Source organism: Taeniopygia guttata, chromosome 27 (genome assembly GCF_048771995.1).
Source record: "Taeniopygia guttata chromosome 27, bTaeGut7.mat, whole genome shotgun sequence".
NCBI lineage: Eukaryota > Metazoa > Chordata > Aves > Passeriformes > Estrildidae > Taeniopygia > Taeniopygia guttata.
In genome coordinates, this window is record NC_133052.1 from 3,917,515 (window position 1) to 3,941,405 (window position 23,891).

A 23,891-nucleotide genomic window follows, 5' to 3' on the forward strand; every position below is an offset into this window, starting at 1 on the left:
CCCCGCGCGGCCCCGCTCGCCCCGCGGCCCTCGGGACGCTCCGGAACCGGTCCCGACCCGGTTCCGACCCGGCTCCGGACTCACCCGGCGCTCCTCCGGGGGGCGCGGGGCTGGCGGCGGGCGCGGAACGCTCTGTGGCGACAGGCGGCGAGGGCAGCCCGGGGCCCTTCGGCAGCGGCGGCGCCGGCGAGAGCAGCGGCGGGAGCGGAGCCGGAGCAGGTGAGGGAGAGCGGGGCCGGGAACGGGAACGGGACCGGGAGCGGTGGGGGTGAGAGAGAGCGGGGCCGAGACCGGGAACGGGAACGGGACCGGTGAGGGAGAGCGGGACCGGGAACGGGACCGGTGAGGGTGAGGGAGAGCGGGGCCGGGAACGGGACCGGGACCGGTGAGGGAGAGGGAGAGCGGGGCCGGGAACGGGACTGGGACCGGTGAGGGTGAGCGGGGCCAGGACCGGGACCAGTGAGGGAGAGCGGGGCCGGGAACGGGACCGGGAACGGGATCGGGATTGGGACCGCTGAGGGTGAGGGAGAGCGGGACCGGGACCGGGACTGGGACCGGTGAGGGTGAAGGAGAGCGGGGCCGGGAACGGGAACGGGACCGGTGAGGGAGAGGGAGAGCGGGGCCGGGACCGGGCCGAAGCTGCGGACAGGGCCGGGCCCCCGTGGCCTGAGGCGGTTCCGTCACGGCCCTGAGGCGGTTCCGTCACGGCCCTGAGGCGGTTCCGTCACGGCCCTGAGGCGGTTCTGTCACGGCCCGCAGTCCCTGTGCCCACACCGATCCTCTCCCGCCCCCCAGCATGGACACCGACCTGTACGACGAGTTTGGGAACTACATCGGGCCCGAGCTGGACTCGGACGATGACGACGACGAGCTGGGCCGAGAGGCCAAAGACCTGGACGAGGTGAGGCGGGGCAAAGAGCCCCGGGGCTGGCGGGGTTTGTCCTGCCCGGGGCCGGTGGGGTTTGTCCCGCCCCGGGGCCGGCGGGGTTTGTCCTGCCCCGGGGCTGGCGGGGTTTGTCCTGCCCGGGGCCGGCGGGGTTTGTCCTGTTCCCAGGACACCTCTGTGGCTGCTGGGGCTGCACTGGGGGTCCCTGGCTCGGGGGTGACCCCAGGCCTGTCCCCTCGGGGGGTCCCACAGCCACTCAGGGCAAGCCTTGGTTGCAGCTGGAGGATGATGACGATGACGATGACATGGGGGAGCACGATGAGGAGCACCCCGGGATGGAGGTGGTGCTGCACGAGGACAAGAAGTACTACCCCACGGCAGAGGAGGTCTATGGGCCTGAGGTGGAGACCATCGTGCAGGAGGAGGACACACAGCCACTCACCGGTGAGTGGGGAGGAGCTGGAGGGAGGAGAAGGCTCTTAATGGATCCTTGGAAAGGGGAAATAATATTTCCTTCTCTTCTGCCCATTTGGAGCCCCCTCATAACCTCAGGAACTCTGTCTGCTGTGTGCAGATTTGGGCATTTGTGGTTTTTGCAAACCCAAACAAAGGTACCTTGGAAGAGCAGGAATCAGCAGAGATGGGAAAGCTGTTTAAGGGAGAAGTGATGCAGTTAAGTGATCTCCTTTGACCCCTGTACACTGGAATGGCTCAGCTGGAAGTGACCATCTCCTGCAGCCTTGACAAACAGCTGAGAGAATCTGTCAGCCAGAAAACTGAGGAGTTGTCAGCTGAAGTCCCCATTCCAGGGGCCATTCCTGGTTCAGGGGCTCTGGGAACAGTTTGTTGTTGTGTCTCTTGTTTCAGAGCCCATTATCAAACCTGTGAAAACCAAGAAGTTCTCCCTGATGGAGCAGACGCTGCCGGTCACTGTCTACGAGATGGAGTGAGTGTGGGGCTGGGGAGGCACATCTGGGCTCTGGCTTGGTGTCTCACTGACCTGAGAGCAGCCAATTCCCAGGCTCTGAACCCAAAACAAGAGGAAATGCAGGACAAACTGTTTCACAGACATTTTCCCTCCCCACCAGCAGCACAGGGTAGGGGAGTCTTACCTCAGGGGCTGAGATCAAGCTCCATAGCAACAGCTCGTGGCTCAGGAAACCTTCTTGGAATGGTTTGGGTTGCAAGGGACCTTAAAACCCATCCCTGCCATGGGCAGGGACACCTTCCACTATCCCAGCTTGCTCCAAGCTCCAATGTCCAACCTTGGCCTTGGACACTTCCAGGGATGGAGCAGCCACAGCTGCTCTGGCCAACCTGTTAAATATCCACACATCATACTGGGACATTTTGGGTTGATCCCAGTCTCAGATTAGGTCCCATCTATTCCAGTTTCCATTGGGAATTTTTGTGCTGCTTGGCTGAGTGCAGAGTGCTGTGCAGTCAGCAGGACACTGCAGCTGTGCTGGGTGGGTCTATTGCTTGTGGCCCAAAGCAGCTTCTTGGACACCAGGGCTGGGAGAAAACCTGGAAAAAATTCCAAATGCATTTAAAATTGGAGATGTAATATGTCAAATGAGTTTTCTGTGGAATAAAAAGCATCCTTGGCTTTTTCTGGTAGAAGTGTAGTGTTGGTCTGTGCATTGTGGTGGGCAGAGGGTCCGTGGCTCTGCATATGCAGTGTGTGTGTGTGTGTGTTGTCTCTTTTTGGGATGAGCTGTGGGGGTCTCCTTGGGCTCATCTTTCCACTCACCACTTCATGGCCTGGCAGGGCTTTTCCCAGGGTGAATTTTCCTCTCCAGGTCCCAGAAGCAGGAGCTGCTGGGACTGGCTTTTCTCAGCCCTTGCTTTGGCTCAGTCCCTGACCTGGGCTCTGCATTATCCACCAGTTCCCTGATCCTTGTGTGCTCTGCTCATTCCATTTGTAATTAATTCATTTTTCTCCTATTTGTTGATATAAATGGTTAGGATGGACCACGAGAAATTCCTTGTGGGATGTAGCCAGAAACCTGCAAGCTTGGTATTGATTTCCTATTTAGCCTTATTTTCAGACCAATTAGGAAGGTTCTAATCCGGGTTAGTATTGATTGCTGTATTTTTTAACTCTTAATCAAAACGTTTTAAATTAAGAAGTCCATTGCATCAGTGAAAATTTAATCTGTTTAAAAAGGAAATTATTTAACAGCACTTATTCTCTGCAGGCCTCTGGCAGTGGCTGCATGTTTTATAGCCTCCCATTATTTTTTAGGGTTGGTAATTTAGGATCTCAATTATCTTTTGGCCAGCATCCATCCAGAAGTGACCAGCTCATCATTACCAGCTGCTGCTGATTTGAAAAATACTTAATTCCTTAAGTCCCTGGAATGTCACTGTTTTAAGGCTTGAAAATCAGAATTAATGGTCTGTGGAGCCCCTGGCTGCTTTCAGAGCTCCATGGGGTGCTTGTTATCCAGCACCACGATTTACCTGACTGCCTGCCACGGTTTGAGTGGAAATGCTTCATCATCTGAGTACATGGACGTGATTTTTGCTCCAGTACTGACTAGAAGAGAAGAAAAATATTCAATAATATTCAATTGCTGGCAGCTTTACCAGCTCCATATCCTCCCACCCACTGCCATCTGTCTGGGACTCCAACTCTCTTGTCCTCCCCATCTGGAAAGTGGGATTCTTCCTCCGCAGGGCACTGGCAGGATAAAAGTTTGGCGAAGATTCAGGGGGCACCTTGGATAGAAAGTGTAGCTGAAAAGCAGCACCTACTTTTCTTAGACACAGCAGAAGCCTCCAACAGCCTTTTGTGTTTTGTTCCTGCAGTTTCCTGGCAGATCTGATGGACAACTCGGAGCTGATCCGGAATGTGACTCTGTGTGGGCACCTGCACCACGGCAAGGTACTGTGAATGTCCAAAATGCAGCAGTAGTGAGGTGACCTGCTGCTTTGCCAGCCCTCCTGGCCCCTGGTTCTCTGCAGCAGCACCTTCTGCTCCTCCTGCTCATGGACTTACTTATAGAATCCAAGGATGGATTGGGTTGAAAAGGACCTTAAAGCCCATCCAGTGCCACCCCTGCCATGGCAAGGATACCTCCCGCTGTCCCAGGCTGCTCCAAGCCCTGTCCAGCCTGGCCTTGGACACTTCCAGGGCTCCAGGGGCACCACAGCTGCTCTGGGCACCCTGTGCCAGGGCCTTGCCATCCTCACAGGGAGGAATTTCTTCCCACTATCCCACCTAACCCTGCCGTCCTCCAGCCTAAGGCCATTCCCCCTTGTCCTGGCACTAGGTTTCCCTGTGAAATGTGTAGATATTTTTGTAGGTTGAATTTGTAGGTTTTACAGTGACCTGCTCAGCGTGCTCTGTGCTGCTGCTGGAGGGATGGGGTTGTGTTTGTGTGTGTCTGAGGAGAGGCATCTCCTTTCTCTGCTCTCTTGCAGACGTGCTTTGTTGACTGCCTGATAGAGCAGACGCACCCCGAAATCCGGAAGCGCGACGATCAGGATGTGAGTGAGCTGCCCTGGCAACTCGGGGGGCTGTGCATGGGGACAAGGTGCTTCAGTGACTGGAATGTAGGACTGGGAAGCCAGAGCTCAGTCCTAATTCTGCTTCTGTCCCTTATTTGTCACCTTAGTGATGTGTCAGAGTTATTGTGTCCTGCTTCTAACTGAGTATCTGATACCAAAATGTGAGACACTCTGATTTTTGTTTTGCCTTTGCAGCTCTGCTACACTGATATATTGTTCACAGAGCAGGAGGTGAGTGGTCTTGTAGTGATTTTATCCAGTTGTCCCATGCTTCACTCACAGTTTTTGTAGGCAGTTTCCTGGTCCATTTTAATGCCTTCCTGTGCCTTTCACATTTTGGTTATTTTCTTTATCAATAAAACAATCTGCTCCTCTTGTTTGCCTCAGGAAGATTCCTGATCCAACTTCCTTCCCTTATCTCCATGTATGATTTTGTAACTTGTGTAATGTTAAATCTCCAGCAGACTCCAGTCTGGGGTTAATTGTTACTTTCTTTGAGAGAAAAAGGAGGAAAGGATTTGTAGCAGTGGTAGATGAGGAAAAGAATATTTCCAAATAAATACATTTCTGCTTGTTTTCCTTAGCTCTGACTCCATGTGGTTGGGCATGAGTGGGAATGTTATTTTGTGTCATGACCAGAACAATCCTTTGGAGCATTTTTTTTTCTCCTCTCAGTGTTTATACTTTATACTCTGTGTGATCAAATCTTGTACTTTGAGGTGTAACTTGGTGGCAGCAGAGGGTGAAAGCACAAACAAACACCCACATTCTGTCTCAGCTGTTGCCTGTAGTACCTCCTCAGCTGAGATCAGCTGTGGAGGGTGCAGTGGTGGCTCACCAGTCTGACCAGTGCAGATGGGAGCTGGGCTGGGTGCTTTGGTGAGCTGAGGTTATTACTCTCTTCCAGGATGAATGTTTACTTCTATCCATGTTTCTGATTTTTCCCTGATCACCTTCTACATCTGTGTGTGGTGATCCTTGTGTTTCTGTACGTGGTGATCCTTTTGTTTATTTTTTTTTTACCTGTAATTCTGGTTTCCTGTGTTTCAGAGGGGTGTGGGGATCAAGAGCACCCCAGTGACGATTGTTCTGCCAGACACCAAAGGAAAGTCTTTCCTCTTCAACATCATTGACACTCCAGGTGATTGTGCAGTCCTGAAAATCCTGCTGTGGGAAGCACTTAGCCGTGTTTTGTACATTTTATAGCTGACTCCAGCCTAGTCCTGAGCCCTTAGCTGAGTTCATTCCTGTGAAGTCACTTCCAGCAGTAGTGACCCATAATCACCCAGGGATGGTTTGGGGTGAAGGGACCTTAAAGTCCATCTAGTTCCAGCCCCCTGCCGTGGGCAGGGACAAGTCAGGCTCATGTCTGTGATTAGCTGCCCTAACTGGGGGCTGGTGAGGCTGAAGAGGTGTTTCACTCAAGCAGCACAGGTAGAATTTTCTTTCCCAGGTATTTATTGCCATGTACAGAGGGACTCAGCTTTGCTCAAATGCTGTTGCCCCACAGTGAGACTCAGCAAGTTCCTCAGGCCCTTGACAGGCTTCTGTGGAGGGAACATAATCACAGATCAACTTGTAAGAAACTTTAGGGAAGAGGGTCTTGGGACACATCTGCTGAGCTACAGCTCAGGGTGAGGGAGGTTAGAGCGCAGGAGGAGGCTGGGGGGAGAAGCATCTGTTGTCTTTGAGAAGAAATCTTCCTCCTTTTCCCGAAGTACTTGCACAGAGCTGTGAAAAAAACAGTCACAAATGTGAGGAAAAGTGCCTGTTAAACAAGTTGTGTGCATTCTCAAAAAATAGCATTGGAGCTGAGGCTAAATCCCCACGGGGAGCTCTGGCAGCTGCTGCCAGGTCTGAGGAGGAACCGTCTCCATTCTGCCTCTCTGGGTTCCAGCAACCAGAGGAATCTGCAGAGCCCCACAGCTTCCCACCCTGTGTGCTGCTGCTGCACCAGGGCTCGCTGTGCTTCTCACTGAGCTTCTCACTGAGCTTCTCACCGTGCTTTGTGTGGTTTTGAAGGTCATGTGAATTTTTCTGACGAGGTGACAGCCGGCCTTCGCATCTCGGACGGCGTCGTGCTCTTCATCGATGCGGCCGAGGGGGTGAGTGCCACCTTCTCCTGGGGCTTTCCTGCCTCCCTCTGGAGTCTGTGCTCCTGCCCTAGCATGGGTTCAGCTTTCTGGGGTGAAGGGTTTTTGAAGGACAGTTTGGGAAGTGAGGGTGTTTTCCATCTGAACAGGCAGCCAAGCCTGTGGCTGCTGTGTCCACACTGATGCGATGCTGTGGCCTGTAGGCTGATTGTCTGACTTGTGTGCATCTCCATCCCCATGATCCCTAAAACTGAGCAGGTTATTTATATCAGAGATGTCCACAGGGTTGGATTCGAGGATTTTGGTTGGGTTAGCACCTATTTGTGAGTTTCAGGAGGATTAGCTGGTTGCTGAGCTTGGGCTATTCTGCAGCCTGGCAGCAGAGTAAGGGTCACTGGTTGCCTCTCATGCCCCAGATAACATTTTGGGGAGGCTTTCCTGGGGCTCTGAGCTCGCTGCTCCCCGCAGGTGATGCTGAACACAGAGAGGCTGATCAAGCACGCGGTGCAGGAGAGGCTGGCAGTGACTGTGTGCATCAACAAGATCGACAGACTCATCCTGGAGCTGAAACTGCCTCCCACAGACGCTTATTACAAACTCAGACACATTGTAGACGAAGTTAATGGTCTGATCAGGTGAGGCTGCTTGGGGTGCTGCATTGTTAGTGCTGCTGTCCCTGTCCCATGGCTCTCTGTGGGCCCTGCACGTGCCTGAAAACTCACCAGTTTGTCTCTTGGTGTGTTGAGTCATAGAAAATGGGCCAGGAAGAGCCACTGGGAGTTCATCTCAGGTGATACATTGAATTAAGCAGGACTGGCTCTTCCTGGCAAACTCTAGGGGATTTTATTTCCCCCACCCCATTTCATTTTTCCTCTATTAAAAAGTAGACAAAGTGGACATATGACCACAACAGGGAATTTGTGCTCCCAAATGTCTCAAATACACTGAAATGATCCAGGTTGTATCTCAAATTGAAGGTCGAGATGTCTCAAAGCTCCTAAATACTTGCTACAAAACTAAAAGAGGATTTGCTGTCTCAACTCCTGAACAAGGATTATGGTACTGACACAGTCCAGTCTCTTTGCCAGCCCTGCCTAGGAGAGGGAGGGACATCTTAGCAGCCATGCATCATTTCTGTGGGTTCTTCTGCATCCAGGGACTTCTTAACAGCATTCTGCCCTTCAAGTGTGTGTGTGTTTGCACACAAGATCCCTGGCATGTCTCTGTTCAGTGTGTGCTGGCATCAGGCAGCTGGGAGCAGGGTAATTCACCCTGCCTAGCATGGCTGTGAGCTCATTAAACCTGTTTGGATTAAATTACATCCCTGTATTATCTTTTCCCTTATTTGGTTGACCAACTTGGCTGCTTTTTTTAGAGGAAGAAAAGTTATCCCAGATAAAAAATCTGAAGCATTTGTGCTGGTAAAAGTTCTAGGATCTTTAAATCTTTGCATTAATGCTTGAAATTTATAGGCAGAATATGTTCCTGACCCTGAGATTCTGATGGCAAGCAAGCTACAGCCTGTTTAAAGCTGCTTTTTGGCAATGCAGGCTCCATGCCTGTCACTGCTGTAGGGTGTGGGAAGTGGGCTGAAGTGTCTTCTTTGGTTCATAACATTGATTTGATTTTATTTTTCTCCTCTCAGCATGTATTCCACCGATGAGAACCTCGTGCTGTCTCCCCTTCTGGGGAATGTGTGCTTCTCCAGCTCTCAGTACAGCATCTGCTTCACACTGGGGTCTTTTGCAAAGATTTATGCAGACACATATGGTGAGGATTAGCCAGAAACCTGGTGCACTTCAACATCTCATTTCCCAACCTTTCTTGTGGGGGTTTTCTAAGCCATTCAGCTTCCCCTGCACATGGCCAGTGTTTGCGTTCTGGAATTGCTGAGGGTTGAGTGGTGCTGCAGAGCTGAGCCTCGAGGGTTAAAAAGCAGAAACACAGTTTTAGCAAGATATTTTCTCCTGATAAATGTTTCCTGAGTCAGAAGCCAAGATTTTTTTCATCCCCTAAGCAGAAATAACAAGCAGTTGAAGGCAGGTGTGTGTGTGTTGTGCTTTGCCTCCTTGTCAGCAGCTCAGGAGCGAAGCAGTTAAGCTCTTCCTGCCTTTTCCCAAAAGTCCAAGACTCAGCTGCAGCTGGGCACAAGCTTTGCCCACAAGGTTTTGCACTCTTGCCCTCTTTCTTTTTTAAGAAACTCTCTTTTTCTGGCCTGGATTTAATTTTCTGCTCCCCAGGTGCCCACTCAAGGCAATCTGCCGCGTGTAGCAGCGGGCTCCGTGCTGGCATTAGCAGCTGCACAGCCCAGGTTTTGAAGTCCCCCACTGGGGAATTTGGGGATCTGTAGGAGCTGAGAGCAGGGGAAGAAGGAGGTTGTAAAGCAGCTGGGCCAGCTCTTGCATAGAACTTGGCCTGAGGGAGGATGAAGTTGTAGAGGTCAGGGACTGATGGTGTCAGGGCTGTTACGTATCCGGAGAGTTTGGAGCAATAAATGAGCTCCCTGAGTGTCACAGCATTAACTCAGAGCCTGCTGGGGTGAGACCCCTCCCTGGGGAGCTGAGGACAGCACAGTCGGCAGGAGATGCCAATAGATGGGGAAGGCAGGAGCTGAATGGGTGCTTGGAGCTGTGCATAGTGGATTGTGGTCACCAGGAATTGTATGTGCAGCCACCACATGTCAGCTAACAAGAGTTAGAGCAGCATCAGTGTCCAGACTGCAGCCACCAGGCAATTCCTTGTGTTCACACATCTGCCCACAGCAAAAGCTGGTTTTGAACCTGCTGTAGGTTCTCATTCTGTCCTGGTATTTGTAAATTCACCATGACAGCCAGCTCTGCCGGACCTTTGGTGGGTTGTTTGGCTGTGTGCTCCCTGAGAAAGAGAAGGGAACCTGGAGATGTTCAGCAGGGCAGAAAATGCTGCTGCTGAGCCTGCAGGGCTGACAGGTGGAGGCCATCCCAGCACCTTGGCACTGCAGCAGCAGTCACAGCGTTCTTGTTTGGAAGTGCAGCAGACGAGGTTGTGCTCCTGCAGCATTCCTCAGCTCTGACCCCGTGGGTAGCAGGGAGCTGGAGTGTTCCTCGAAGTCAGTCTGTGAACTGCAGTGTCCCTGGGCTGCTGGGGACATCCCCAGGGCACTCTTTCTGCTCATCTCTGCCTGATCTCCCCAGGACAGTGCTTAATCTTTCACTCAGAATTGGGATGAGGCATTCACTCATCAGCATCTGTTCATTAAATTGAATCCTCAGGCTTGTTTTAAAAGCCAAAATATAAAGATTTCTAAGCTAAGAAAAAAGCAGTGATATCTGAGAGGCTTTTTGATGTGCTTTTTCCTTTAGGAGACATCAATTACCAGGAGTTTGCAAAGCGGCTTTGGGGCGACATCTACTTCAACCCGAAGACGTAAGAACTCTGTTTAAATGTTTTAATGTTGCTTTATTCCTGGGTTTTGCCCTCCTTTCCCTGTAAAATGTGGACTAGATGACCACCCAAGGTCACTCCTGACCCTGTGATCCTGTGGTGGGTTGGTATCTGGGAAGGGTTGAGTCAGGCCTCCTGGCTGATGTGAATCCCACAAGCAGGAGCTTGGCCTTTATTTGGAGAAAGCCTGAGCCATGTGTCCCTGACAGCTGCCCAGGGGATTGGGAGGGAGAAGAGGAGAAGCTGGGAGGAGCAGAGGCTGTGAGGGGGTGCTGGCAGGCTGCAGTGCTTGCTCCTCACCTTTCTGGTCTCCAACAGCCGCAAGTTCACCAAGAAGGCCCCAACGAGCAGTTCCCAGCGCAGCTTCGTGGAGTTCATTCTGGAGCCCCTGTACAAGATCTTGGCTCAGGTCTGTGCTGGATCATTCTCCCTCCCACAGCTCCAGGCAGGAGCAACTGGGGTTGGGCACTGGGTGCTGGCTGGTGGGTCTGGTCCTGTCCCCTTTTCCAGTAGGATCTGCACAGGGTGGCCTCGGGGGTGCAGAGTAATCATTTCCTGCAAGTGCAGCGCTCTATTTGCAGTGAATAGAACAGTCCTTGCTCTTCCTTGTGTGCTCTTGATAGCAGCCAAGTGACAGTGCTTGGACTTGGAGCAAAGATTCGGAGCTCAAGTCAGATGAGGAGAAGCTGGGGGAGCTCAGCCTGGAGAAAAGGAGGCTCGGGGGACCTTTATGCTTTCTACAACTCCCTGATGGGATGGGGCAGCTGGGGGAGGTTGGGCTGTGCTCCCAGGGAACAGGGACAGGACAAGAGGAAATGGCCTCAGGTTGTGCAGGGGGAGGTTTAGATTGGAGGTTAGGAAAAATTTCTTCCCCCAAAGGGTTGTCCAGTCCTGGCACAGCTGCCCAGGGCAGTGGTGGAGTCACCATGCCTGGGTGGATTTAAAAGCGATGTAAATGCACTTGGGGACTAACATGATTTAGTGGTGGCCTTGGCAGTGCTGAGGAAATGATTGGACTGAATGATCTTAGAGAGCTTTTCCAGCCTTAATGATCCCACGATTCTGTGATTTGACCCATCTGGCTCTTGTGTGAGCTACAAACCAGTGCAGGTGCAGAGCCCTGCGGGTGGTGGCTGGTGTGTGATGCTGCACTGGGGGGTTACTGACTGGGACCCCCACAGTGAACCTGAGAGTGAGACTTGTTTTGCAGGTGGTGGGGGATGTGGACACAACCCTGCCCAGGACTCTGGATGAACTTGGCATCCACCTCACCAAAGAGGAATTGAAACTTAACATCCGGCCCCTGCTGCGGCTTGTCTGCAAGAAGTTCTTTGGGGAGTTCACAGGTACAAGCTGTTTGTCTTCCCCTCCACAATCCTCCTTATATCCCCAGTACCTCACACCAGGAGTTGAGGGTTATATTTTGGCCAAGGAGTGCTAACTTGCACAGATCCTGCTCAATTTCCCAAATCCAAACTATGACACCACTTGTTCACAGGACAGCCTGAGACATTGCTCACCTCTCCCCTGCTGCAGTCACCGTGGCTTTGCCTTGTGTTTATGGAGTCCATTTCTTTCCTCTACACTGGTTAACCCTGTCCTCACCAAGTGTTCTGTTGCAGGCTTTGTGGACATGTGTGTGCAGCACATTCCCTCCCCAAAAGTGGGGGCCAAGACAAAAATTGAGCACACCTACACCGGCGGCGTCGACTCCGACCTGGGGGAGGCCATGAGCGAGTGCGACCCTGACGTAAGGAAACTCCTGTGTTTGCTCTGAGTGTGTAGAACCAAGGCTGACAGGCTCTGCTCCCCCTGCCCTGCCAGGGCAGCTGCCTCCCAGCCAGCTATCTGCACAGATTTGACTTGCAGCACTCTGCAGCCTCTCATCCGACACTGGAACAAATCTCTTCACTCCAAGGAGCTTCAGCTGCCTGCCAGGGCAGCCCTGGAGAGAGGGAATTGTTTCACAGTGTTCAGAGAAGAACAGGACTAGGTCAGGACTCCAGAGCATGTGGGAGCTGCAGGGTGGTTTTGTGTCCTTTTGCAGTCTTTTTGTCCCTTTTCCTTGAAGTTTGATTCTCTCTCCAAACTCTAAAAAACTGCATGGTGCTGATAAAAATAACCCTGTGTTAGTTAGTCAGCACCTTTCCTCTCCCAGCCCTGCAAGCCCTTCCTCCTCCAACAGCTTGCACTGAGCTGTCATTCAGAGTTGTCTGGAGCCACCAACGCTGGCAGCTGAGTGAGAAATTTGCCTGTGACTTTTGCTCTGATGTCTGCAGAGAAAATTATTTTAATGAGTTGTGATTATCCACATAAAATTCCACAGTGGTGACTGTCACCACATCACCAGTATGGAGTGACCTTGTGGCACTGGAAGCTGTGATCTTGGGGGGCTCAGGTGCTCTACCCTGAGCAGGTTTGCAGACCAGCAGGTGACATTTTTACTCGTGGCTTTGTCCCAGCCACCATTTGGTGGTCTACAAGAGTAAGGACAGGAGCTCCAGAACAGTCCACCATGGTCATTCCAGGGTTTTCCATACAGGGCAAGGAGATGTAGGGCTTCCAGTGGCAGGAACTGAAGGACTTGGTGAATCAAAACAATTATTTCTAAATTCCAGCCCGTTTATCCCTTTTATCCACAAATCATAGAATATTCTGAGTTGAAAGAGATCCACAAGGATCATCAAAGTCCAGTCCTGCCGGGTCTGTGTCTGTTTCTTGACTGTGTTTTGTAAGAAGCTCATTTCTGTTTCTCTGTGTCACGGGAAGGGTCCCTTGATGTGTCACACAACCAAAATGTACAGCACTGATGATGGTGTCCAGTTCCACGCCTTTGGCAGGGTGCTCAGTGGCACCATCCATGCTGGGCAGCCTGTGAAGGTCCTTGGGGAGAACTACACCCTGGAAGATGAGGAGGATTCCCAGATCTGCACCGTCGGACGCCTCTGGATCTCAGTTGCAAGGTACAGAAAGCTGTACCAATGTGCTTATTGGGAGAGGAGTCACCTGGAGTTGAGTGAGGGACTGGGAGGGAGGGAGAACTGCCAAAAAGAGGGAGGAGGAGGGTGCTGGAAGGTCTGAGGCTGCAGTGGTGCTCTCCTGCCTTTCAGGTATCACATTGAGGTGAACAGAGTTCCTGCTGGCAACTGGGTGCTGATCGAGGGCGTGGACCAGCCCATCGTGAAGACGGCGACTGTGACAGAGCCTCGGGGCAATGAGGAGGTACTGGGCCTGGCTGGCACTGCTCAGCCTTCCAGGGAGGCAAGGTGATGGGGTGCAGCCCAAAAGTCCCTCTAGTGGGGTTAAAGAATCCCTGTCTCCCTGCCTGCTCCCATGGTGAGGCTAAAGGATTCCTGTTTGACGTGATGCCAGGGCACAAGAGCCACTGAGGGAAAGAAGAGCTTCACATGCTATATATTACCCTGAGGACATGTAGGGATGCAGTTTCAGCTCTTTGTCCTCTCTGGTTCCAGGCTCAGATCTTCCGTCCCTTGAAGTTCAACACCACGTCTGTTATCAAAATAGCTGTGGAGCCAGTCAACCCCTCAGAGCTCCCCAAAATGTTGGATGGTCTCCGCAAAGTCAACAAGAGCTACCCCTCACTTACAACTAAGGTACTGCTGGGGGCACTTGGATTAGGTGATTTCCAGAGGTCCCTTCCAGCCTTAACTGTTCTGTGATTCTGCATGTGTGTGGCTGTTTCCAGCCAGTGCTGGGGCAGCCTCTGGGCTGATCTTCAAAATAATCAGGTTTTTTACTATAGGTTATTACATTTGTTGTGGGTCTTTTCATGGTGTTACAGTTGATTTCATAAATTATGTAGAAATAGCAGAAAAGTGTAAATCCAGCAGAAAAACACACACCCTGCTGTGCCAGGGAAGCAGCTTTCTGCAGAGCCCAGCAGCACTTCCTCCTGGAAAAGGCTGTGGGAGCTTTCCTTGGGGTGTTGTGACTCTGAACAAGTGTATTTAAGGCTGATCCTTCTTCAGACTTGAGTAGGAGCCTGGAAGGCTGGAGCTGTGAGCAGGGGGGCTGCCAGCTGAATCCCTCATTTCTCTTGCAGGTGGAAGAGTCTGGGGAGCATGTGATCCTGGGAACAGGAGAGCTGTACCTGGACTGTGTCATGCACGACCTGCGGAAGATGTACTCCGAGATCGACATCAAGGTGAGGGAATGAGAGAGGGATTTTCCCACTGGAAGCCCTGGAGAGGGTTTTGGTCCTCTCGCTCAGAAGGATGAGGAAAAGAATCTATCTGAAGATACAGCATGGATTTTGTCACGTTTCTGTAAAAGTAAAATAAAATTTAAAAAAGACTGTTAGGGTGTAAAAGGGCTGTCACACCAGTGGGACTGAGAGTGGCACATTGGCTTGGAGAGAAGTTTTCCATATTCCAGCCTTCCCGGTGCTTCAGCCATTGCCTGGCTAGCATCAAATAAATAAATTGAGCAGGATTTTTCATATCTGGAATTGGATTTAAATTTTCCTGTCTCATTTGAAAGCCTCAGTGTTTCGTACACAGCCCTGATTAAAACAATGCCAGTTGAACCGGTTTTTCCTTCTAGGTGTTCTGAGGTTTCAAACAGTCTTTTTACAAAAAAAAAAAAAAAAAAAAAAAAAAAACAAAAAAAAACCTGAAAACCTTACAAGCCTTTTTTTCTTTTAGGTGGCTGATCCAGTGGTGACATTCTGTGAGACAGTGGTGGAAACATCCTCCCTGAAGTGCTTTGCTGAGACACCCAACAAGAAGTAAGGGCCCTGTGTGAGCTGGGATGGGAGGGGGTAGAGGGAGGGTCCATCCCTCCAAGGGGGCTGTTCCCACTGCTGTTGTCCACCAAGTGGCACATGCCTGAGTGAGCAATGTCCCATTGACCTGAACTCCTCAGGAGCACACCAGAGTCCAGGGATGTTCCTGTGCTGTGTAGGAGCTCTGAGAATGGAGGGAATAAAGACAGATCCACATCCTCCTTTTTCCCTAAGTGTCACACCTTCTCAGCAGCTCCGAGAGGTGTTCTGGGATCCTGGAGCAGGTGCCAAAGAGCCCAGTGCTGCCTTCAATAACTCCCCCAGCAGTTTCATGAGCAAGAGCTATGTCTTCTCTTATCCATATGTAATCTTGGATTTGTTCTTCCCAGGGAAGCCCTGGAGCCTTGCAGCTGCTCTCATCTCCCTCCTCCAGCACCTCACAGTGCGTGTGATTGGAGGAGGGAGGCCTGGGAGGGAACATGGGGGAGATCTCTGTGCACAGGATGTTCTCATACCTGAATTTTCAGAGAAATCATGATCTGCTAAATTGACTCTCCTGTGTTCCCCTGTGGTTTTGCCTTCCTTTATTCTGAGACAATCTCGCCATGTTTGGCAGCCTTAACAGAATCACCGGATGGTTTGGATTGGAAGCAGCCTTAAAAACCATCCAGTTCCAAGCCCTCCTGTGGACAGGGACAACTTCCACCAGACCAGGTTGTTCCCAGTCTTAGATCAGGCTTTGACCTTCTGGGCACATGTGCTGGGAGCAGGTTTCAGGCATTGTGGGGGTTCTCTGGGGCAGCATCTGATGTGTGAGATGCAGCTTCCAGAGGCACCCAGACACCCATGGGCTCCCTCCTGCAGTACAGGAGAGCTGGAGCCACACTGTCCCTCAGCTGTCTCCTTCTGGGGCTGAGCAGGCTTTGGGGAGCAGTGGCTGAGCACTTGGGCTGTGTTCACAGGGACACAGGAACAGCAGTGGATGCAGGTGGCTTCATCAACCCAACTGCATCCAAGCTGGGTGCAGTCAGAGAACCACAGAATTGTGGTGTTAGTAAGGTTGGAAAAGACCCTAAAGTCCATTTGTCAGCCCAGTACCACCCTCATGTTCAGTGCCACATTCACATGTTTTTTCAATGGCTCCAAGGATGGCAGCTGTGCCACCTTTGCTGTGTAGACATTTTCCCTAATATCTCACCTAAACCTCCTCTGGCTCAACTTGAGGCTTCTTCCTCTCATCCTGTCCTTCATTCCCTGGGAGCAGAGTCTGACCCCCACCCCTGGCTGCCCCCCCTGTCAGGGAGTTGTGGGGAGCCAGAAGGTTCCCCTGGGCCTCCTTTTCTCCAGGCTGATTCCCCCAGCTCCTCAGATGCTCCTGGTGCTCCAGACCCTTCCCAGCTCCATTCCTTTCTCTGGACACATCCCAGTCAGTCCCATTTCCACCAGTGTGGCTGATGGTGGCTGTCTCTCCTCAGGAACAAGATCACGATGATTGCTGAGCCCCTGGAGAAGGGCCTGGCAGAGGACATTGAGAACGAAGTGGTGCAGATAACATGGAACAGGTAGGAGTGATCTGGGGGAGCAGGAATCCAGCTGGAAGTAAATACCTGGGGAAGAAGGGGATGCTGGAATCTGCAGGATGCACAGGGTCAGGCAGCAGCCTCTGGGAAGGGATCCTGGTTTGGTTTTCCTGCCAGCCAGTCTGTGAGCATCTCTTGCTGAGACTGTTCTGTGCCTGAAGAGAACAGGGTTGTAAATATATCGTGAGTACAGCTCAGATTCTTGTTTCCTAAAGCTTCTTCCCTTTCTCTCTGTCAGAAAGAAGCTGGGTGAATTCTTCCAGACCAAATACGACTGGGATTTGTTGGCTGCCCGTTCCATCTGGGCCTTTGGGCCAGATGCCACTGGCCCAAACATCCTGGTGGATGACACACTGCCCTCAGAGGTGAGGAGTGGGGGGCACTTGCCGGAGCTCACCCTGGTTTGGGGTGGCTCCGTGTGGTGGAAAAATCTCTCCTCCAACCCATGCTTTCAAAGAAAAAGCTCAGCAGTCTCTGTTGTTCGGTCTCAAGGCAGTTTATTGCAAGTTATCTAAAAGATTTTCTCCTTGAGCTGCTGTGGTTTGCTCAGCAGCTCAGGCAGAGGCACACACACACCCTGACATCCTCTCTGACTCCCGACTGCTTCTTCTCTCCCTGCCCAGGGCTGTGCTGTCTTTTATATGGTACATTACGTGTTAAATGTTTACAGTTTTCCCCCAATGCCCATTACCTATATTAAATGGTGCCTTTATACTCTAAACCAATCTGTGAGTGCCAACAGCACCAAGAACATGGAGGTAAGGAAGGAGAAAGAGGGAAGACAGCACAGGCCCAAATCCCTCCATCTTAAAACTTCTGACCCCCATGTACAAAACCAAAACCCCCCTGTACAGCACTCAAAAATTCTTCCCTTTACTTTGTGACTACTTCTACTGTAATATCTAAACTTTTGTGACTTCTTGTTCTACTTGCAAGGTTGGTAAATCATTCCATGGCTCAAACCCAAAATCACAGCTGTTTCCAGCTGCCTGCCAGGGTCTGAAATGCTTCTGACCTGGACCCGGAACATACCAAAATGTCTGAGGGACATTTTGAGTTCCGACAACCACTCTTCAGTGAGACCTTTGTCCTGTGGTACCAGGAGGTGCCCACTCCTACCAGAACTTTCAACAAGGCCCTGGTGCCTTTGGGGTGCTCACTTTTTGCCACAGCTCAGACCTGCTGCACTTTCCCCAAAATTATCCCACACTGGTTACCAGGTCACCTGTTATTTTTGAGGTGTTGCTGTTCGGGCCAGTGTCCTCAACTTGCCAAAACTTGCAACCAACGGCTTTGCCTTTCAGGATCACCAAAACGTGGGCTCTTAATTTATAGTGCTTTAGAAATAATATAGTGCTAATGCTCTTAAGCTGAGGGAGGGAGGGGTGGACGCTGGGGGCACAGGGGAACACTGCTGCTGTTTTGGAAACTGGCTTTTAAACACTGGGTGTTACTGGCTGTGAGGAAGTGTGGTCTCTGAAGGTGTCTGTCTGTCTGTCTCTAGGTGGACAAATCTCTGCTGGGTTCAGTGAAGGACAGCATTGTGCAGGGCTTCCAGTGGGGGACCAGAGAAGGGCCCCTTTGTGATGAATGTAAGTGGGACCTGTGGGAAAATAGAGACAATGAGATTGGTTAAATTCTTCCATCTGTAAACATTCAGGTGTTCCAGGCTGAACAGGCTTGGAGCAGCCTGGTCTAGTGGAAAGTGTCTCTGCCCATGGCAAGGAGTTGGACTAGATCAGCTTTAAGGCTCCTTCCAACCCGAATCACTCCATGATTCTGTGATATGCAGGGTTATGACGTGGTGATGCATTCCCTGCTGGATTAAATTCAGGAGAACTGCTGGTAGCTTTGGGTGTTTGGGCATCTGGGGATGTGGTTGGTGCTGGCAGAGAACGTCCCCCGGGGTCACTGGCTGTCATTTCTCCCTCCGCAGTGATCCGCAATGTGAAGTTCAAGATCCTGGACGCGGTGATTGCTCAGGAGCCCTTGCACAGGGGTGGAGGGCAGATCATCCCCACGGCCCGCAGGGTTGTGTACTCTGCCTTCCTCATGGTGAGGGCTTGCCTGTGCTGGGCTGATGCCCACGGAGCTGCCCGGGGGTGTGGGTGCACACTGACTCACTCACCCATCAATGTCTGCAGCGCTCCTGTGGGCTGGCACACGAGTCCTGCAGCCCTACATTGCAGCCTGGTGTGCATCTGCTCACTCTCCCCTTCTTCTTCCTGCTGGGAATGGTGGGCATGGGGGAGAGGGAGGCGTGTGACTCATGGCCAGAGGGAGAAAAGGTCCTTTCAGTGTTTGTGATGTTGGTTTGGGCAGTCATGGGGCAGCAGGAACCCTGCAATCCCATCAGACACTGAGTTTGACCAGAGAACTTGAGCTGTGCTGGTGCTCCAAGAGGCTCAGTGGCTCATGTCCCTGTCCCCTCACAGGCCACCCCTCGCCTGATGGAGCCCTACTACTTCGTGGAGGTGCAGGCCCCTGCTGACTGCGTGTCCGCCGTGTACACGGTGCTGGCCCGGCGCAGGTGAGCTGCTCCCGCTGCCAGCAGTGGGGTTTGCAGAGCAGCAGTGCTGGGATCTGGGCTGTTGGAGAATTCCTGGCACTGCTGCAGAGGGTGAAGTGACAGTCAGAAGTGTCCTGACTGATCCTGGCCCCGAGCAGTGTGGGGAGGGAAGTTCAGGATCACACTCAGCCTTTGGGTTGTGCCTGGTTCTTCCTGAGTGTCAGAGAGGAGAATGTACAAAGCACTGTGCTCAGCCCTGGGGCCCCAGCACAGGAAACACTCAGAGCTCCTTCAGTGGCTCCAGACAAGGCCAGGAAGATGCTCACTGGGCTTGTCTGGAGTGACTTCCCTGTAAAAACAGGTTGGGAGATCTGGGGTGATTCAACATGGAGAAGATAAGGCTGCAGGGAAACCTTAGAGTCCCTTCTAATGCCTAAAGGAGCTCCAAGAGGGCTGGAAAAGGGCCTGGAGTGCCAGGGTGTGAGCACAGCGGGTCGGTGGCTGGGTAAAGATTGGCATAGACTCCATGTGTTACAGAAGGCTGATCATTTTCTTTATTAAGGAACCCATTGCTTTTTATACCCTAGTTCACTACAGGTGGACCTAATTGGTCCTTAAAACACCATCATCATTGGCTAATTAAGAAACCACCCTTTGGTGGTTTCTTATCTCCATAACACATTCCACATGTTCACAATACCACGTGCAGCAAGATAAGATAAGCATTGTTTCTCATTCTTTTCTCTGATCTCACAGCCTTTCCCAGAAGATGCCTGGGAAGGTTGTGTGTTGCTCTCTGTGGCCAGAGCTGCTGCCACACCAGGACAAGGGGGAATGGCTTCCCATTTTGGGATATTGGGAAGAAGTTCTTGGCTGTGAGGGTGGAGAGGCCCTGCCAGAGGTTACTCAGAGCAGCTGTGGCTGCCCCATCCCTAGAAGTGTCCAAGGCCAGGTTGGACAGGGCTTGGAGCAAGCTGGAATAGTGGAAGGTGTCCCTGCCCATGGTAGAGGGGGTGGAACTGGGGGGTTTGAGGTCCCTTCCCACCCAGACCAGTCCATGATTCTGACCCATGGGAATGCTAATCCTTTGGCACATTTGCAGAGGCCACGTGACCCAGGATGCTCCGATCCCAGGCTCTCCCCTCTACACCATCAAAGCCTTCATCCCAGCCATTGATTCCTTTGGGTTTGAGACAGACTTGAGGACCCACACGCAGGGACAAGCCTTCTCTCTCTCTGTCTTCCACCACTGGCAGGTGAGTCCATGCCCTGGGGAGATGGGGAGGAGGGACAGGTAGAATCAGGCACCAGTTAGGTGCTCTCAGTGCCATAACTCCAACAGAGCAGGAAAGCTCTGGAGAGCATCCTCAGAGGATCTTGGGGAGGCTTTGTGCACCAGCTGTTCCATGTCTGCCAGGGCTTTGTTCCAAGTCCCATCACTCCCAGTCCTATGGAGGGAGTCCTGAAAGCTGCTGCTGGTTGAGTGTCAGGGTCCTGCAGTGCCTGTGGAGAGGACATTCCCCCTGGAGGAGGAAACCTGTTTGGGTCCACTTCATGCTCTGTGGCTTGAGTAGCAGAAGTCTTGGAGTGAGGCTCAGACTCACTGATCTGCCATAGAAGTTTGATCTGTGCCACACTTCAGCTTTGCCTCTCAGAGGTGATGTTTTAAACCTGTAGGAAGCAAAGTTTGGGACAAAATACTGTTCTCTGGCCACTTCTGTGTCTGGGGCAGATGAAGTCCTGTGAGAGCCACAACTGTGAGGTGCACAGTGGTTCGGGGTACAGCTCCATGAGAGCAGCTGCTGCAGTCTGAGCCCTGGCCTGAATGTTGATGTGTCAAAGGCCAAGGCTCAGCTCTGAAACAATAAACATGCCTGGTTTGTGGAGGGGGTTGTGCTGACCAGGACTGGCATGGATTGTTCTCTTAGGAGGTGTTATGGTGTCTTGCAGTACTCCCTGGGGAAGGGACGTGTCTTTGGGACATGTCCTTGGCTTGAGTTTTCAGCACTGTATTACTGACATTTCACAGGCATGATCACCAGCAGTGACATGAGTTTGTGTGCCAGGAGAGCAGATGGGCTGCTGGGGTGTCTGTGGGACCTAGGGACGGTTCCTGTTGCAGTTGGTGTTTCCAGGAGGTTGAACCAGCCCCCAACATCATGCTCACACCCTGGCCCTGTGTTTCAGATTGTGCCTGGTGACCCCTTGGACAAGAGCATCGTCATCCGGCCGCTGGAGCCACAGCCAGCCCCACACCTGGCCAGGGAGTTCATGATCAAGACCAGGCGCAGGAAGGTATGTCTGGCACAAATCCCTGTGGTGTGCCTCTGTCCCAGCAGCTGAGCAGTTGCAGCGTTGTCCCTTGGCTGTGTCACATCCCCTCTGTGTTCCCAGAGTGATCTGATGGCCTTTGTGCCCCAGGACCTCCCCCGTGCTGCCCATCAGAGCCTGTCAGTCCCATCAGTGACTCCAGTCCAAAATGTGGCCTCTGCTGAGCCCTGCTCCCTTCCCAGCCCCTCTGAGCCTGATGTAGCCCCCTTGTCCAGCAGAAACAGCAGAACTGGTTTCTGTGCTGCGTTGGACTGAGGGGATGCAGAGGGAATCAAGCCCTCCTGTGGGGAGCAGTGAGCTGGTAGATGTGCTCAGCAGCAGAAACCACATATTTGCAGGTTCCTGAGGAGTGTTAGATGCCTTCAAGCTGCAGAGGAGCACCTCATGCGTGTTTTGGAGCATGAAAAATTATCTTGCTGTGGGACACAAGGTCTCTTCAGTGGGCTCTCTGGGCAGTGGCTGTATGGGGAATAACCCTGGCTTTGTGTTACCTGCAGGGCCTGAGTGAGGACGTGAGCATCAGCAAGTTCTTCGACGACCCCATGTTGCTGGAACTGGCCAAGCAAGACGTCGTTCTCAACTACCCCATGTAACCCTGCTGCCCTGGCATGGGGGCTGACCCGAGCCCTGGCTGGCACTGCCAGTCCTTCCCCATCCCTGCTCGCCCAGCCCTGGCTCCTGGAGGCTCAGGGCAGGCAGGGAGCTGCTCCTCAGGTCACTCCCATGGCTCTAGGAGTCTCCATGGACCAATTGTGGGCATTTCCATGCGGGGAGCAGTCCAGACCCCGAGCCTGATCCATTTTGTATTGTTAGTCTCCAGCTGCTGTTGCCTCCAGTGAGGTTTTCCTTTTGGATGGGCTCCTCCAGCTCACGGAGCTGAGCAGTGTCAGGATGGATTCCTGAGGACTGGGCCTCAACTGTGTCAGGCATTTCAGGCAGCTGAGAAAGGGGGGATGCTGGGGGGACAGTGCTTTACCAGCCTCCCCAGGAGGGGAGATATGGCTTTACCCTTTCTGTACCCCTTTTTTGAACCCTTTTAAACGTTTAGTACAAACTTCCAGGCTGGGCTTGGTCTGATTGTGCCCAGACATGGCAGTGTTGGGGGAGGCTCTGCTCTCCCAGTGCTTCCAGTATACCCAGTCGGGATTTCTCCCACCCTCAGCCCCAGTTCCCCCTGGCCTCAGCACTGTACCACTCCCAAGGACTCCCTGTCTCCCAGCTATCTCACTCCTGCCTGTGGTAGTGAATGGACCAGCCACCCCAGGCCTATTCTTTTCCTTTCTTGCTCAATCTTGCCAAGTTTTCAGAGATTTCATCAGCTGCTCATCATCTGGGAAGGTTTTGGTGCTCCCTGTCCACTTCCCTGCTCTGTCTCTCTCTGAGCTCTGCCCCAGTTGTGTCCCAGGTGTGTGCTGTGGAACAGGGCTGAATGTCTCCTGGGGCCATTCCTGCCCTCCCAGGGGCCTGGCCCTGCCCTGATGCTGCTGTGCTGAGTTTTGGCAGCCTCATCCATCCCAGCAACACCCCTGAGATCCTGTCCCAGAGCATCCCTGTGCTCAGTGGGGCTTGAGATGGCCCCGGGCTACCAGTATGGGGAGCAGAGAGTAAAGCTGAGGACAGCCTCCTCCCCCACTCCCAAAACCTGCCAGCTGCTGGTGGAAACTGGGAGGCACTGGGCTGACAAGCACAGGATAGGAAGCATCCATGGAAAAGCACATCCAGCCATTCCAGCAGGTGCTGGGTCTGCGGAAACTGCATCTTGTGGGGGATAATTCAGGCCAGTGGAGCATCAAAAGCAGGGAGGGAGAGGATTTCCTGTCAGTCAACATCGGCGTCACCCCCCCAGGCCAAATTGCTGCCCCACCCCATGGCCCAGCAGGAGCGGTTCTGGCTCTTGCAGCAGGCTCAGCTTTTCCAGGGATGCAGTCCTGCTTCTCCAGCCCTTGCAGCAGGCTCAGCCTTTCCTGCAGGGCCGTGCCAGGAGGGTCCCCCTCACCTCCCACATCTGCCCTGGCACCGTGGCCTCACCCATGGCGTGTTCCCCCTCTGTCCTGGGGGAAAGTGGGGCTCAATCCTGCTTGCTGCAAGCAGAATACAGCCCTGGCACCCCCAAGGCTGCGCTGGGCGTGTTTAGCACCTCCCAGTACAGCCCAGCACCAAACTGGGCCCCCAGAGCCCAGGCCAGGCATCTCCCGGAGCAAACCCTGGGATGCTGCAGCGGGAGTTGTTCTCGTTTGTCCCCATCCCGGGGTCTTGGGAGGTCCCCACACAATCTGGCACCTTGAGCAGCCATCTCCTCGTGGGACAAGCCCTCACCCTGTGCCGTGTCCCTGTTTCCATCCTGCTCCTGGGGAGCCTGACTGCAGTCCTGCTTCTACTGTCCTCATGCCTGTCTTGTTCCCAGTGCCTCCACCCTGCTCCTGGTGTCCCTGTCCACCGCCCCATTCCCACTGTCCTGCTCTCTCCATTTCAATCTTGCTGCCATTGTCCCCATCACCCATTCTGCTCCCAGTGCCTCCATAATTTTCCTACTCCCCATGTCCCAATCCCCTGTCCCAGTGTCCTTGTCCCTTTCTTGATCCCATTTCCCCCATCCTGCCCCTGTTGTTCATCCTGTTTCCACTCTCCCCTATGTCCTTGACCTCATCCTGCTCGCAGTGCCTGTGTCCCTGCTTCTGATTTCCCCATTCCACCCTTGTCCTGTCCCTATCCTGCTCCCAGCATCCTTGGTTTCCTCCCTGCTCCTGATGTCCCCATCCTGTTCCTGGAGTGCCTGTCCTGCTGCTCCCAGTGTCCCTGTCCCAGACCT

At 52.8% G+C, this 23,891-nt stretch overlaps 1 protein-coding gene across 2 annotated transcripts; it reads left to right on the top strand.

Moving 5' to 3' along the window:
- The first annotated feature begins 67 nt into the window (after positions 1-67).
- Positions 68-22,136, top strand: EFTUD2 (elongation factor Tu GTP binding domain containing 2). 2 transcript variants are annotated; one of them, XM_032743689.3, is made up of 28 exons: positions 68-219; positions 796-901; positions 1,165-1,330; positions 1,754-1,832; positions 3,701-3,776; positions 4,316-4,381; positions 4,598-4,633; positions 5,453-5,543; positions 6,425-6,507; positions 6,964-7,130; positions 8,141-8,265; positions 9,837-9,900; positions 10,237-10,327; positions 11,129-11,264; positions 11,541-11,668; positions 12,688-12,881; positions 13,029-13,140; positions 13,392-13,532; positions 13,982-14,083; positions 14,583-14,665; positions 16,138-16,224; positions 16,481-16,607; positions 17,747-17,834; positions 18,179-18,297; positions 18,678-18,772; positions 19,854-20,007; positions 20,939-21,046; positions 21,580-22,136. In XM_032743689.3, exons 2-28 carry the CDS (start codon positions 797-799, stop codon positions 21,673-21,675), a joined length of 2,919 nt encoding a protein of 972 aa, XP_032599580.2. In that variant the 5' UTR covers positions 68-219; position 796; the 3' UTR covers positions 21,676-22,136. The 2 variants fall into 2 exon arrangements, with proteins under 2 accessions (XP_032599580.2, XP_072775303.1); XM_072919202.1 differs by having other exon boundaries at positions 166-219; positions 760-901.
- The last annotated feature ends 1,755 nt before the right edge of the window (positions 22,137-23,891 follow it).